Here is a 14,137-nt window from a genome sequence, read left to right on the forward strand (position 1 = left end):
GCTCCATTCCCAGTGCTGCCGTGGCAGGGTGCTGGCTGAATTGCTCCCACCCAGGACACGCACAGAACCCAAACCCCCTTGGCAGCAGCCCCCATCCCTGCCATATGCATGGTGACCACACGCTGTACTTAAACCCCTGTTGTGGTGAGAGAATCAGGCTTATGCAGCAGTGAGGCTCAGGAAAAGGATGCCTGGTCTGCCAGAGGGGAAAACTGACAGCCCCTAAAAAAGTCAATGGGCAGAGGTTGGTCCATCATGTGGGCCAGCCTCTGCAGTGATCACATGAAAATGGGCTCATCTATAGACCTCCCACTGATGCACAGCCCATTTCTCCCTGATGCAGAGCCCTGCGCAGAACACCGGCTCCTAGACAAAGACCCGTGGCTACATCTCACTGATGCCAGCTGCAGGGCCAGAGGACAAGGGCTGTTCCTGGGAAATCCCCAAAAGGGAGCAAGGCAAAGGGTACTGGAGAAATGGACCAGGCTATGCAGAGGGACAAGTTGGTGGTTTCCCAGCTCCTGAAAACTATTGTGTGGGAAGAAAACCCAACACTGAACGTTGCACCTAACAAAAAGACAAAGCCAAGCTCCAGGAAGCTCTTCTGGGGCACAATGACCCTGTCAGGAGCATAAGGAAGGAGGAAGGAAAGGATGAGGGGTGCCTATAAGGGGCTATGGAGGAATGATGTCTCTCCAGGCTGGGGCAGAGGGACCACTCAGGTCCCACTGCAGCTCACATAGGGACCAGCTCCAGCAGTTTTTGCAAGTGTTGAATAGCATTTGCAATTTGCCAAGAATGTCCACCTTGTCCCTCTTTTTGGGGCCTCTCTTATTACCTCAATTTACAAAGAGGCAAAGGAAAATAACCATCACCTCCCCCTCACAGCAAAACCCTGCTCAGCTGCATTTTAGCAACAACCCTGTACAGTATTAAAAGTACACTTTATTTTCTGTACAATTCTCATCCAAATCTCCAGGTGTGGAAATGTCCACTGTGTCCCTGGAAAAAGTTGCAGATTGTTCTGCTGCCATGAGACTCCATCCAGAACTGTCCAGGAGGGGCACAAAGCCAGGACCACCAAAATCATATGCTGATGCTTTCTAGGTGCAGGGAAGAGATCAGGAATGAGGGAGAGGGGAAGGCAGTCCTGCTCTGCCGTGGAGTCGTGAGCAACCAGAGCCTTCCCTGGGTGGCAGAAGAGGCACCCTCAAATTCACGTCATCGTTCGTGCTTAGTGTGGGAGTCGTTGCGTTCACCCGTCACCCCGTTCCCATTCCGCGTCACCTCCTTCCTGTTCCAGTCCTTTTCCAGGTAAAATTCAGCAAGCACAGGGCAGTGCTCTGAAGCCACCCCACCCCAGGACCAGTTATCGGGGATCCATGGGTTTGTAAGCCCTTCTCGCACGACAGCCCAGTGGCCTGCATCAAAGAGAATCACAGGGAAAAAGGTTGAGTGATACTGCCCAAACTGGACACACGACGCCAACCCAACTACAGGTTACACAGCCTCGCTCAAGCAACCCTACCTGTGAAGACCTTTTTCAAGCTCCGGCTGATCCAGATGTTATCCAGTGACTTGGACCCTTGTGGGTTCTTTGTGCTGATGTTGGTGAAGGTGCTGGAAGGGACCAGGTGGTGGAACTTCTCCTTCCTCAGGATGTCATGGTCGCTGCTGTCTGGGGCCTGGTTAAAATCTCCAAGGATTATTACATCTTTTTCTCCTAGAAAACAGAAAAATAGAAAAGAATGGGAAGAATGGACATCCATCACTGAAGTACAAGAGGATAAATGGAAAGAGGAAAAATACAAATACTGAATAACATAAGTGATGGTACTCTGAACTCCTGAAAGAAATGCTATTCAAAGCCTTTTTCACTGAGTATTTACTCATGGCCATTCTCCTCATGACAATAAAACCAGCCAGTACACATCTGACACTTGTTTTTTAATATTATTTATCATAGAGTCATAGAATCATAGAAAATGTTGAGTTGGAAGGGACCCATAAGGATCATCAGTCCAACTCCTGGTCCTGCACAGGACACCCCAAGAGTCACACACGCCATGTGCCTGAGAGCGTTGTCCACACGCTTCTTGAAACCTGTCAGGCTCAGTTCTGTGACCACTTCCCTGGGGAGCCTGTTCCAGTGCCCAACCACCCTCTGGGTGAGGAACCTCTTCCTAATACCCAACCTAAACCTCCTCTGAACTCAGCTTCGTGCCATTCCCCTCAGGTCCCGTCACTGAAAAATGAAGAGATCAGTACCTGCCCGTTCTCTTCCCCTCTTGAGGGTGTTGAAGACCACAATGAGGTTTCCCTCAGTCTCCTCCAGGCTGAACAGATCAAGTGACCTCATCTGCTTCCTCATATGGCTTCTCCTCCAGATCCTTCACCATCCTCATGGCCCTCCTTTGGACACTCTCTAACAGCTTAATGTACTTTTTGTATTGTGGCACCCAAAACTGCAGACAATACTCAAGGTGAGGCTGCCCCAGTGCAGAGCAGAGCGGGACAATCCCCTCCCTTCCCTGGCTGGCAATGCAGTGCCCGAGGCCCCGCAGGACACTCTTGGCCGTCGTGGCTGCCAGGGCACTGCTGACTCACATTCAACTTGCCATCAACCAGGAGCCTCAGGTCTCTTTCCACAATGCTGCTCTCCGGCCCCTCATTCCCCAGTCTGTGCACACAATCAAGACTGACCTATCCCAGGTGCAGGATTTGGCGCTTGCCCTTATTAAAACTTAATATGATTGGTAATTTCCCACATCTCTAATATGTTGAGGTGTCTGCAGGACCTGTCTGCCCTCTAGGGAGTTGACAGCTCCCCATGATTTAGTGTTGTCTTCAAACTTACTTAGTATTCCTTCAAGTCCCACATCCAAGACATTACTGAAGATGTTGAAGAGAACTGGGCCAAAGATGGAGCCCTGCAGAACCCCACTAGTGACCAGATGCCAGCCTGATGTCACCCCATTCACTGTGATTTTTGTGCCTGATCTGTGAACTGATCGCTCACCCATCACGTAATGTGGTTGTCCAGCTGTGTGCTGGGCATTTTGTCCAGAAGGATGAGTCAGAGACAATATCAAAAGCTTTACGAAAGTCCAAATATTGGTGTCTTTTCCCTGCTATTCCCTAATAGCGACAAACTTAAAGACAAGCATTTGTAGTCTCAGAGGTTTTTAGAAATCTGTGCCTTTTTAAGATTTTTTTTCTTTTTTTTCTACAAGAAGCACCTATTGGCTTTCACCTATGCTGACATTTTTTAAAATAGATTTTCTGTAAGAGTCAAGGACACTTTTGTGAGGAACCCAGGAAGACGCAGCCTTATGCTGGTATATACCACAGTCCCAAAAGTGCAGTGCTCATTCTAACCTCTGTATTTAAGAAATCCCAAGGAACAGGACCAAGGAGCAGACTGCAAGCCTGATGGCAGAAGATGAGTTGAGAAACCACGCGGATACTCCCTGACTACAGCAACTTTGTTTTGCCTGGCTGTCTGAAGGGATACTGCTCAACTTGGATCAGAAAATGACTTCAGTTACAATTTGTTTCCAACCCTAATGAATGAGGATAGAGACTCTGGACCCTAATTTCATATCCCCAACGTGTGCTCTCCTAGCCCCACAGATGTGGATGCAGACATCCCAGCTGTGCCCTGGGATAAGAGGACAAAGCACATGCCTCAGTGCCCATCTCAAACCACTGTCAGAAATATCTGAGAAGACAGCTGAAGAATGCTGACAGCTGACCAGAGATGCTGCCACGTCACTACTTGGCACTGGAGAAGGAGAAGGATGGTGAAAGGAGGCACAAATGCACAAAAAAAAATTATCCCAAAGCTGCCTTCAGAAAAGCGAACTATGAAGAGCCTATAAGCTTTTTCTTTCCTGGGATTGAAGTGTGAGAGGGGATGAGGTGGACAGATGGCATCCTCTGCCATACTTGGTGCTCTGGGTAAACCTCCTTATTTTTTGCTGTTGCTGTAGAAGTCGCTATCCAGGAGAGGGAGCACAAGCTCAACAAAATCTACTCCTGTCTTGCAGTGCAAGAAAGATGAATTGGGAAGGGGCAAGAGAGCAAGTGAGACTGAGGGCATATGACTTACTTCAAAACATGGTGCTTGCTAAGATGCAGAGGGGCAATGAATTCGTTTATTTGTGGTTTCTCTACCCTTTGTTGGACACAAATCATACTGTAAATAATGTGAAGTTTAAATATTCTTCCATAAAGCATTCATGATAGCAGTCTTCCCACCTTTGAAGGAAAAAACCACCTGAATCTGAACCTGAGTTATTTTAAGCTCCATCAGAATCCAAAAAGAAAAATCAGTTCTTGCCTAATGGGATGACCCTGCCTGCTGTGAGCTGGTGGTTTTGTATGCATCTCATGACAAAGATCTCTTGCAAGATCTCTTGCTTGGCAAGACCAGGAAGCCTGAAATTTAACTTTGGTCCTTCAGTGCTAACACTTGCTAAACGGCCCAGGCACCACCTGGCTCCTTCCATGCTTTCATCTCCACCCTATATGGGAAAAGGCCATTACAGAAACCTCTGGAGCACATCCTTGGTGTTTAAAAATGACAGAGAGGCCAGGATCTTAACAGCAGCGTCTTGATTATGCACAAAATCTATTCTATTTTATCCTGAACTACTCATGCTTCCTTAGCAAATCCTCAAGCCTATCTCCTGTACATGAAAAGTCTATGAAAAAACCCCACCATACTTACAAATGAAAATTTTAACTGACTGAAAATTTTAACCTTTCCATTCTGGACAGATTAGAAATAGCAGAGGATAAAAGACCCAGCACTTGGATGTGTGCCTGGAAGGAGGTAAGATGAGTCCCTGCCCAGGGAGGGAATCACTATATTCTTCACTCGTTTGAACTTTTGCATGCAGAATAACAAAGCATAAAATCAAAGTGTAAAGTTGATAGCCAGAATAGGCTGGAGCATGTTAAAGAAGCTGAAACCCAATTTGCCATTGGGGAGAGAAAGGAGTGTTTTTAGTTCCCCTCTGACAGGAGCTTCTAGGGTTCCTCCGACTGCAAAAGAGTGGGAATACATCAGGCAGCCCTGTGCTAAGCAAGGAAGAGCAAGCAAACAGTTCTCTAGACAACCACCAACTTTATTTCCCCTTGTCCTGGCTCACTCTCAGCCCTGCTCCCACCTCTGCCAGCTCCTGCAACAACAACATCATGCACGTCAGCACTGCAGTTTCGTGTTTTGTCTGCCTCCCAAGACCCTGACAGACATCCAGCCGTGCAAGGGCAGGAAGCGAACCCACCTGGATCCTGCCTGTCTAACTGGACACCCCTGGGCCTCCCAGCAGAGGCAGGGAGCAGAGCTGCCCACAGCAGCTGCAGCTCTCAGAGGTCTCATGGATGAGCCCCAATGGCTCTCAGCCAAACTTAGCAAAAGTTCTGGAAGAAATGCCCTTACCCATAATAAGGAATGATAACTGATCAAAAACTGCAGTCATGATTCCCATAGTCACAATCAGATGGAGGGAAAAACAGTAAATGAAGACAATGCTACTGGTGCTGTGCTGTTATTTTCCTCTTTTGGAGAAAATGAATTTAAGACTGGCAGGGCTTGATTCTCCTTTTCCCTAGGAGCCAGAGGCTCCTCAGCTGATGCAATCTGGTCCTCCTCCTCCTCAACAGACACAGCAGCAGGAGCTCTCTTACCATCTTCGGCTGCAAAGGTCCCTGACACAGACTGTACTGTCCACAAGGACCCAGAGCCTCCATCTGTTCGGACATGGTGGCAAAGCCCACAGCAGCCAGGCATGTGTCCCGTTCATGACCTCTCAGCAGTGCTCCTACACACATTCACACCCTCTGGGCCCAAAGCAACCGTGTCCTTGTCAATGGAAAACTCCTCAGGTGAAAAAGAAGTCTGGTCTGTTTGCAAATGCATCTTCAAATTCACTGAAGCACCAGTGAATTTTGGCAGTGCCTGTGGGTGGCTCTTGGCCAGCAAAGCAAAGCAGAGCCGCAACTCAGCCCTGTGCCGCAGTGGCTGAGCTCTGGTGTGCCAAGGCAATCAGCTGAGGGACTGATAGTGCCTGCAGAAAGTCTGCAGTGTTGAAGTCTGCCTCTCTGCAGGAACCAGGAAACCCTCCTTTGCTTCATGGCAGGCCAAGGGGACATCTGTAGGACACACTCTGATTTTCCCATGCCCTGGATAATTTACCTCATGAATTAAACAGACTCTTAAACACCCAAATCCTTCCTGGACAGAGTGACACACATATGATGAGAAGGATGTGATGTTACATTGGCTGCTAAGAGGATTCCTTACCATTTCTCAGAAGTCTTGTAAGCCCAGTGCCTGATGCATGGATAACCCATGGAATATGGCCAAGCCACATGGGACAAGGTATCACAGAATGGTTTGGGTTGGAAGGGACCTTTAAAGATCATCTAGTTCGAACCCCCCTGCCGTGGCCAGGAACATCTTACATTAAACCAGGTCACTTGAAGCCCCATCCAACTCGGCATTGAATACTGCAAGGGAGGAGCATCCACAGCTCCTCTGGGAAACCTGTACCAGTGCTTCACTACCCTCACAATAAAAAATATCTTCCTAATACCTAATCTAAACCTACCCTCTTTCAGTTTAAGGCCATTCCCCCTTGTTCCATCACTACATGTCCTTGTAAAAAGTCCCTCTTCAGCTTTCTTGTAGGCCCCCTTCAGGTGCTAGAAGACTGCTGTAAGATATTCCCTAAGTCTTCTCTTCTTCAGACTGAACAACCCCAGCTACCTTAGCCTTTCTTCACAGGAGAGGTGCTCTAGCCCTCTGATCATCTTCACAGACCATCTGTGGACTTGATCCAACAGGTCCATGTCCTTCCTATGTTGGGGATCCCAGAGCTGGATGCAGTTCTCCAGGTGGGGTCACTTGGGAGCAGATTAGAGAGATAGAATCCCCCGCCCTCGCCCTGCTGGCCACCCTGCTTTTGATGCAGCCCAGGATGAGGCTGACTTTCTGGGCTGCAAGTGCACATGGCTGGGTCATGTGCAGCTTTTCATCCACCAGCACTTGCAAATTCTTTTCCTCAGGACTCTCTCAATCCATCCAGCACCCTGGTCCCTGGATCCATCCACTAGCAGGGCATCCAGAATAACATCTGTGTGTTGCCCATGGACACCACACTGCAGACAAACTGGTGGAGTTCTTGAGAGAAGACAGAAGGGCTGCTGCAAAGAGTTGGCTATGAGCAGCCAACAGCAACTGTGTCTCTCCAGTACTAATGAAAGAAAAAAAGAGAGGGAAAAAGGAACCAGGACCACCAATCTAATGGGAGAAATGTGGGGTACTATGCCATGTGTTACAGGAGGCTGTGGGTGGTAAACAATATTCCTCAGATGCTCACATGCCTCTTGGTAAGAATAAAAGGTAATAGAACAAGCATCTGTTAGCAAAATAAGAAGAGAAACTCAAATTTACTGCAGTACCCACAGACAAATCAGTCCTTACTTCCCATATTTTGTGGACTGATTTGGAAGAAATTGAAGGATGCTGGTAATTTTAAGCATGAAACTCCTTTTCAGGTAATTCAGTACTTCAAAGTCACATGTGTGCACTACCATTTGCTTAGGAGACCACACCTGCATCCCACAAGTTTGGAGGAATCTGAATTTCTTCTTTTGTGAAAGACTAAGCCAAGAACAAGCATGCTCCGGTAACGTGCCTGCCATATGAAAATTAAAACATGAAATAAAGAGAACACCAACAGTCTAAATTTAGATGCAGTGGAAGTGCAACTCAGTTGACTTCAGAAGAGCTACACATTTATCCCATGTTTCAGTTCAGCCTTTGGGGATTAAACAAATGATCCTTTTGTTTATCTTCATCCTTTCCAATTTTAAAGTACATGGACAAATACTTAAATCAGTAGCTCTTAAAATAGCTCTGACTGGCTTCTGCAACTCAAAAGGAACAACAACAGAACATGCAGAAAAACTGCAAATACCTCTTGAGTTATACAAGAGGGATATTAATGCTTCCAAGTGACCAACCTTGCTGAACTGGGCCAAGTTGAAAACCATCACATGTAAAACCTTGCAACCCTTTCACATCTTTCTTAAGTGGTAAATGAAGGGCTAGATTTTTCTGTTCCTGTAACAAGAGCAGCAACATTTAGAATCTAAAATGCTTTGTTCTGATTCACAGGAAATTGACCGTAATTTGCAGGCTTCAAAGTAAGAAGCAAATTCATAGGAATGAAGTAAAGAAATCCAGCTGCCTATTACATTGCTCAGGCTCAGGTCTAAATTCTGGTGTCATTTCATCCCAGTGTAAAGCCAGAGCAACTTATTTGAAATCAACAAAACTATTCTGCATATTACATCCACGTACTAAGGCAGGATTTGGTCTCTTTTCTCATTAGCAATCATCTGCAGATTTGCATTGGGTTTTCCAAAGAGCTTCCAATTATCAAAAAATTAAATATATAGAACCTGTTTCTCTTGGAAGAAAAAAAATAATTAAGCTTTGCTCTGATACCAGGTAGGTGTTAGTTCCAAAAAACACTTAAAATAGGTTCTCAGCTCTGGTGACTTTTCTTTCCTTTGGCAGAACTTGCTGTTACAGTAGCATAAAATCAGAAGGAACTTAATTTGAAAAAATGGTGTCAAAGCCAGTAGGATCTCCTGTGCTGTTTGTGTTAATTAGGAAAGACTGTAAAACAATGAGCGAGGGAAAAGCACATTTGTCACGCTATGCATCGCACAAATATGAGTAAAGACAATTGTGAGGGGATATTTCTGAAATGCTCACTGAGACTAATTTTACTCTTTTAAAAATTCCTTTGGATTAGATTGTGTGCATGTGATAGCTGGCAGGAACACCCCTGCCCTACCTTTCAGAGTCTCCTGCAAAGTCTGTGCACAGGCTGCCAGTTTGTGGCTGTCGTGGTTCTTCCCAGTATTGTCTCCTGCCGAGGGGGGCAAGGCCAGGTGAAGGTTAACCACAGTTAGATCATTCATTCCAACCTGGGGGAGCAAGGAGGAGAAATCAATGCCATGCATGCAGGGAATGGAAGGTCACAATGCAAAACCACGTGCCAGTTCCCAGTACTTTCAGCAGTACATCTGGGGCAGTAGGACTCACACTGCTGTGTATGTGGTGTGTCTTGGTATGTCTCCATGTGGGGAGGAAGAGGAGGAAGGCATTTTGCAGCTTTGTTTGCAATAACCTGATAACCTCTCAGTTCTGGGGAAACTGGTTTGCATTAGCAAACAGCTTCCTTTCACCACAGCTGCAGAAAGAAGTCAGCTGCTTATGAAAATTAGTTTATGCAAAACCAGTTGTTAATAAGCTACAAATAATGTCATGGTCATTACAGGGGCTAATTACTACTGCCTTGTGATTAGCCCCAGCTCGTTACAGAGACTAACCAAGAAACTTAATGTACCTTGAAAGGAGCTGTTGGCTCCCTGCAATCTCCTGTTTACCTTCTGGGAATCACTTGGACCTAATTGTATAATCAATTAATTACTAATACTTTATTCATTAATAATTATTTGATTAATGCTTCTCTCAGAGCATTACCAGAGATGTCAAGTTCCCCAAACTGGACCCCTTCATCACAGCCTGTGTGGAGATGGGCTCTCTCTGCTCATATGTTTGCTCCAGCATATGCCCAAGAACTGGTTCCAAAAGTGATGATGTTCTTTTAAATAGGTTTGGCCCCAGTGAAAAAGCTTTAAAATGGAAACTCTGAAGTGTGACAGCAACATAAGATAGGCCAGCCCAAGTCTCACTGGAGCAGTGTGCCTCATACACACACTCATATACTCATAGATATATATGTATATCTGTAAAATCCATCTCCATTCTCCCTGCACTTATCCCTCTTTGTGGCACTGACAAGAATCCCAGCCCTATGGCCTGGAGGCTGCTGGGTACACACCTCACCCTTGCTGTGTTAATTTGGCAAAAGCCAAACAAGGTGACTGGTGACTTCTGTCACACTCTCAATGGCTGTGGATGCTATGGAGAATCCACTGACCCTCAGGTTCTCAAATATTCCCTTGCACCAGGGTTTGCTCCCACGGGAGCAAGGGAAAGGACTGACTGTGATGAACTACCGCATGTATTAAGGTGCATTAAGCACCTATCCATAACCAAGCCATGGGACAGTGATGAGGTGGGTCAGAGGCTCATGGAAATTTTTATCGCCTAGAAGGCGGTATCTCTTTTCATCTTAGCCAAATTCTTTTTAGTAAAAGTTCTGCAAGGCTGGACTGGCACAGTGGCAGTTACCTTGAAATGTGCAAGATACGGATGAGGATAGGAGTGCCTCCCGTTGCCATTAGTCTGTGCAGTCTCCTGTGATGAGGCATCTTTCAGCTCAATGCCAGCTGTTGTATCCCAGAGGAAACCAGAATATTCAACTCCCTGGAATTAAAAAAGAAAAAAAGAAATGCCAGTCATAAGATCGTAAAAACAAAATGTTCTGCCCAAATGCAGCCCCATATCTATACCTATATCTATACCTATATCTATACCTATATCTATACCTGTATCTATATCTAGGCATGGTGCCTGCTGAGGGCAGGAAGCCCAATTGGCTGTGCCCAAGCATAAAGGAGAAACAGCTTCCTGGGCTATCAGTGGAAGATACAGAGGACAAGTGGAAAGACTTCTTCATCTCACCCCTGCCAAAACTCCCATCAGATGTGGGAGTAATGCTTCCTGGGAAGCTCCACTGACTTCACTGAAGAGTGAGTGTGTCAAGCTGAAACACACATCACTCTGCTACTCCCAGCCCCTCACACCTGCACACTGGCTATTCGACACCCAGTTAAATCCAGCACTGCTCCAGTCAAGCCAAGGATTTAATAATCTGTTTCATCTCCTACAGGCAGAACATGTACAAGACCACTGCAGGGTGAAGGATGCTGCCTCTTGTGTGCGTGTTTGGGTGACATGGTCCTCCTTTCCTCCTGCTCCAGGCACAGCATTGGATACCTCTGAGCATGGTCAGTAATGAGGTAGTTCTTTACCCCCACAATTAATTGTCTAACCAGGAGCTTGGTGCCTTGAGGTCTCACTGGGTGACTGCTAGGGCTTGCAGTGGATGATGCTGTGCACAGCTGTTCGTTCTCCCCAGGCTTGACACCATCTCACAGACTTTTTTCACCCACAACCTAAAAATATCCAGGCCCCTTCAGTCTCTTGGTGTGAAATCTGGTCTAGACCTCTCAGCCCTGTCAATTTCTCTGTTTCTTTTCCAGCTGGAATGTTTCATGCTCAGCTCTCTGCTCCTTTCAGCTCTGCTTCTGTGATCCTGAATGGGCTTTTTTTTGATTACTTCATGATGTGGAATTGGCATTTTCAGAAAGCTGTCTACGCTGGTCGCACCAGCAGCAGTATCTAATTCAAAGCCTGTCAGCCTCTTCTCCCATCACCCAGACACCATTTTCTTTGGCATCATCCAAACCCACTTCCCATAGCAAATCATACTTAAATCCATTGCAAGGAATAGTTTTCTCCATTTCAGCTGCAATAAAAAAGTGTTAACTGCTCCGCTGACTTCCCAAGAGCCTTGAAAGGATTAAGGTTGGTTAAAATTCTTTGGTAGCTCCTTTGATAACTCACCTTTAAAATACTGACAAAATTATTCCACCAGTAAGGAGCCTAAGGTCTGAAAACTCCTACAGGAAAAGATTTGGAAGAATAAAACTGCTGTCAACAGCTGTTGGCTATTTCCAGGCTCCAGACTTCATATCAACATGGTGGTCAAAAGTCATTGCCTGGTTGGAATGCTCAGAATGCATGGAAGCACAAGCTGGAAGCACCATCCACCATTTTGTGTTATTTAGCCCTACAGAGCATCCCGAAATCAGCTTGTGCCAAAGATGCTGTATTCTTGGGGTTACACTGTGTTAACCTCATGCATTTGTGTACATGGTGCCCAAACCTGACGGACTCACTACCTACCCCCAGGAATAGAAGAGACTTTTTGGCTTAGTGGAGGGTTCTCCAGCACAGCCAGATTCCTGTTAAAGCAGCTAGAAGGAAGAGTCAAGTAGATAAAATTTCTATTCTTAGTTTGGCTGCACATTTCTCCCATAATTTTGGGAACCATTTGTCCTTACATCCCTATCTGTAAAACGAGGTGGAAGATCATTTTTATTTACTCAGCCTGTATTCAAAGCTGCCATTGTTATCTCTGGAAGTATAGCTCAAGAAAGAACTGACTAAAGACTCTGAATTTAACATAGGAACTCTGAGACATTTATTAATAATTCTTGGTAAAAAAAAAAAAGGCGAGAACAACTTTGACAACTTTGCACAACTATTTATATTCAGTGTTTTAATGATCTGGCCTAACAAGAGATCCCAAAGGAAAACTCCAGCCAGGAATAAAAATGACCTGAAGGGCATTTGCACTCTGCACTGCAATTAAGTGTGAATTGTATTAAACTTTAGACACATTCAGACACTCTGTATCTTTCCAGACCCTTCTTGACCTTTGGTGTCTGTCTAGCTAGAGTACAATCCTTGTGCTGCTCAGGTGGTGGGTTTTGGTTTGTTTGGGTTTATTTTTCCCTCATTCTTGGGTTTTTCTCAGAAGGGCAGTAAAAGGAGGTGCACCTCCCAAAACATCAGTCCAAAACCAGTTAACAGTCATGCAACATGATTTGGAAAAGTCAAAATAAAGAAATGTGGATTCTAAGCAGCAGGACACAACTGCAGCCACATATTTAGTTACAACAGTGCTCAGAATAGATCATTCTGGATCAATAAATTGTTAAAGACTGCCCCAGTACTGACAGGCACCACTTGGTACATGACAGGTCTCAGATCCTGCTTCTACCTACAACAACGTCCACACTGCAATAACTGCACCACGAGAATGACCCTGTTCAGCAACAACAGGCTTGAGCTAGACGAGGACACTGTTCTGAAAACTCATTAGCACACTTAAGGGTGAAAAAGAGAGATTTCCCTTGGGAGAAACTGCTTTTGGGCACTGTTAGTGATGTCCAGCCCCGTGCAGCCCTACCTTGAATATTGTCAAGGGTAGCAGGTGCAGCTGTCACCACCGTAATAAATCAGTACCTCCCTGCAGTACATATATATATTTATATATATTTCCAGAGCAGAAGATGCTGCAGGGAAAAGCACACTGCAGCACGGTGCAGATTTCAGATGGAGTCCACAGCATTTTAAACACCTGTGCCGGGGACTCTGGGGAACACACAAGGTAAACTCTTCCAGGTGAGGATGGCAAACTGCACAGCTCCTCTGCAGGCTCTTCACTTGCAAATGAGCAAAATGGGGAGTCCTCCCAAATGCCAGCCAGTGCAGCACCAGGGAGCAAGCTCAGGTGACTAGCACAAAAAATGTCAAAAGTACTGCAGCCTGAGAGGGGAAAAACTGAGGACTCTTTCCTTGTCAAAATCTGTGGCTTTTCATCTATATACCTGTACTGCTTTTATCCACTTCCCCCAAATACACATATACCAAATACGCACACACATCTTCCTCCTTGCAAGTGTGCCACAATTCTTCCAAAACGTAAGTCATATTAAAAGCTATAGGAACAGTCAGCTTAAAAAACAAGAAATGCAAACCTTGCCAAAAAGGATTTGCAAAAAGTGTTGCCTTAAACATTCAAAATATGTCCTTGGTTAGAAGGGGTAAAAAAAAGCAAAGCCAAAGTTCAGACTTGGGGATTAATGTACCTTGTGTAGCTGGCCTGAGGGTTTTTCGGAAACAACACCCTTCCAACATCCTCTAGGGCCCTTCCACTTGCGGATGTTTGGCAGCGTTGGCTGGTTCAGCTCCATACAAAACTAGAGAGAGAGGAAAGGGGAAAAAAATAACATCAGCTTGTAGGGATTTAAAAAAACTGCAAAATAAAGTGTGTAGTAAAGCACTGGTAAGAGGCACAGTGGAGCACAGCCTGTGCTCTCTGCCTTCCCTGAAGGTTCACAAATGAGGTGGTCTGAGCCACATCCCAGACTGACTCACCCCTGACTTGAAGATAAATAAAAACTAAAATAACTCAGTGCAAATGCTGCAAGTAGAACATTTCTCCCTCAGACCCTGCTCTTTTCCTCCAGACCTACTTGTTTGATTGGAAAGGGGTTTTCTCTGTGCAGCCTC

The 14,137-nt window shown here is 45.7% G+C and overlaps 1 protein-coding gene across 1 annotated transcript in view; it reads right to left on the reverse strand.

The window, feature by feature from the left end:
• Positions 1-925: 925 nt before the first annotated feature.
• Positions 926-14,137, reverse strand: part of EEPD1 (endonuclease/exonuclease/phosphatase family domain containing 1) — a 62,940-nt gene continuing 49,728 nt past the window's right edge. Inside the window, exons 3-7 of the mRNA XM_042043003.1 lie at positions 13,714-13,824; positions 10,283-10,417; positions 8,877-9,009; positions 1,529-1,723; positions 926-1,421 (exon numbers count right to left, since the gene is read on the reverse strand). Coding sequence (XP_041898937.1) covers positions 1,222-1,421; positions 1,529-1,723; positions 8,877-9,009; positions 10,283-10,417; positions 13,714-13,824 — 774 coding nt within the window. The 3' untranslated portion in view covers positions 926-1,221. The remainder of the gene's footprint in view (positions 1,422-1,528; positions 1,724-8,876; positions 9,010-10,282; positions 10,418-13,713; positions 13,825-14,137) is intronic.

The sequence above is a fragment of the Corvus kubaryi genome, unplaced genomic scaffold, assembly GCF_017639235.1.
Source record: "Corvus kubaryi isolate FWS band 111438036 unplaced genomic scaffold, C.kubaryi_AGA036_p1.0 37398, whole genome shotgun sequence".
Lineage (NCBI taxonomy): Eukaryota > Metazoa > Chordata > Aves > Passeriformes > Corvidae > Corvus > Corvus kubaryi.